Consider the following 1,445-nt stretch of genomic DNA (forward strand, 5'->3'; position numbering starts at 1 on the left):
CACTCTTTCAAATACATTATACTAAACTTTTCTACTTAGTTCAACAAGTTTATAATGCGATAATTACATCATATTATATCTATGGTCTATGTTTAACAATTTACAATTTGTTGTTTTTTGTTTTGGTAAATTTTAGTGGATTCTTCATGATTGGAGTGACGATCATTGCATAAAGATTTTGAAGAATTGCAGAAAAGCAATTCCAGAAAAAACAGGAAAAGTCATAATTGTGGACCATGTTTTAGACCCAGAAGGTGATGAACCATTTACTGACACAGGAATCGCGTTTGACATGATGCTTCTTGCACACAATGCTGGTGGTAAAGAAAGAACTGAAGAGAATTGGAAATATCTCTTTAAAGAGACAGGATTCCCTCGTTACAACATCATCAAAATCAATGCTCTGCCATCAATTATTGAGGCGTTTCCAATCTAATAATCTGAATTCATGAGATGTTACTTTGGTTTTATGATATGGTTTCGTGTTATGTGTGGCTTTAATGGGAGTTTTGTTGTTGGTTTATGCTAGACAAGTGTTCCTTTTTGTATGATAATTTGAATAAACATTGTTGGTGGGTCACTCTAATTAAGCTATGATTCGTGAATGGGATTTTGGTTCCATCAGGTCAGACAGCAGAGTCTTGTGTTGTGTGAGTGTTGAGAATGTAGTACTATTGTTAATCAGTTTCATGAATTATTAATTAATTGGTGTGAAACTTTTTGTTTCTTCCCTTTTTCTTTCAATTACACTAATCCTATGCTAATTTCATATATAACTTTTAGTGTGAGAGTGAATTATTAACAATCAGTTTGTTTTTGAGTTTTAAAAAACTGGTTTGAAAAATAACTTTTAGCCATCAAGATATTATTCAATTGGGTTCAGCCATTAAAGTTATACAAAACAAACTATCAACCACGATATCTCATAAATAAAACAACTCGTTGTATCAGTTTCACTACTGTAGAAAACCGTTTTACAATTACACCATTTAAATATGTCGATTAATGTCACTTGTAATATGGTAATATGACCACTCAAAAATTTGAAGGAACAAGTTTTTCCGATAAAGGGACCAAACGAAAATTTGGGACGAAGCAGAAAAGGGAGAAGAGATCAAACTCATATTTATTTCGGAGTTTTGGATTTATAGAGGAATTATGTATCTAATTTGAGAAAATTTTGCGAGAGTGATTTTTGACTAGTTCTCTGAAGATGAATCAGTCCACAAAAAACTGACCTACAAAATTGAAGGAATACTTAGTCACGTGAAAACTGACGAGGAAAAGTGGAACTGAAAGGAGCACTCGGTCAACACAAAAAATCGTGTCAAAAAAATTTCCAGAGAGAAAAACGCACACATTGAAAAATAAATATTAAATTTCTCGAGTTCTAAAAAATAATACACCACACAGTCCAAGCTTGACTTGATCCGTCCGACCGGGCC

The 1,445-nt window shown here is 32.8% G+C and overlaps 1 protein-coding gene across 1 annotated transcript in view; it reads left to right on the forward strand.

Annotated features, from left to right (window-relative positions):
- Positions 1 to 727, forward strand: part of LOC101506993 ((R,S)-reticuline 7-O-methyltransferase-like) — a 7,110-nt gene extending 6,383 nt beyond the window's left edge. Inside the window, exon 3 of the mRNA XM_012717470.3 lies at positions 137 to 727. Coding sequence (XP_012572924.1) covers positions 137 to 436 — 300 coding nt within the window. The 3' untranslated portion in view covers positions 437 to 727. The remainder of the gene's footprint in view (positions 1 to 136) is intronic.
- The last annotated feature ends 718 nt before the right edge of the window (positions 728 to 1,445 follow it).

This window comes from Cicer arietinum, chromosome 6 (genome assembly GCF_000331145.2).
Source record: "Cicer arietinum cultivar CDC Frontier isolate Library 1 chromosome 6, Cicar.CDCFrontier_v2.0, whole genome shotgun sequence".
In the NCBI taxonomy this organism is placed as follows: domain Eukaryota; kingdom Viridiplantae; phylum Streptophyta; class Magnoliopsida; order Fabales; family Fabaceae; genus Cicer; species Cicer arietinum.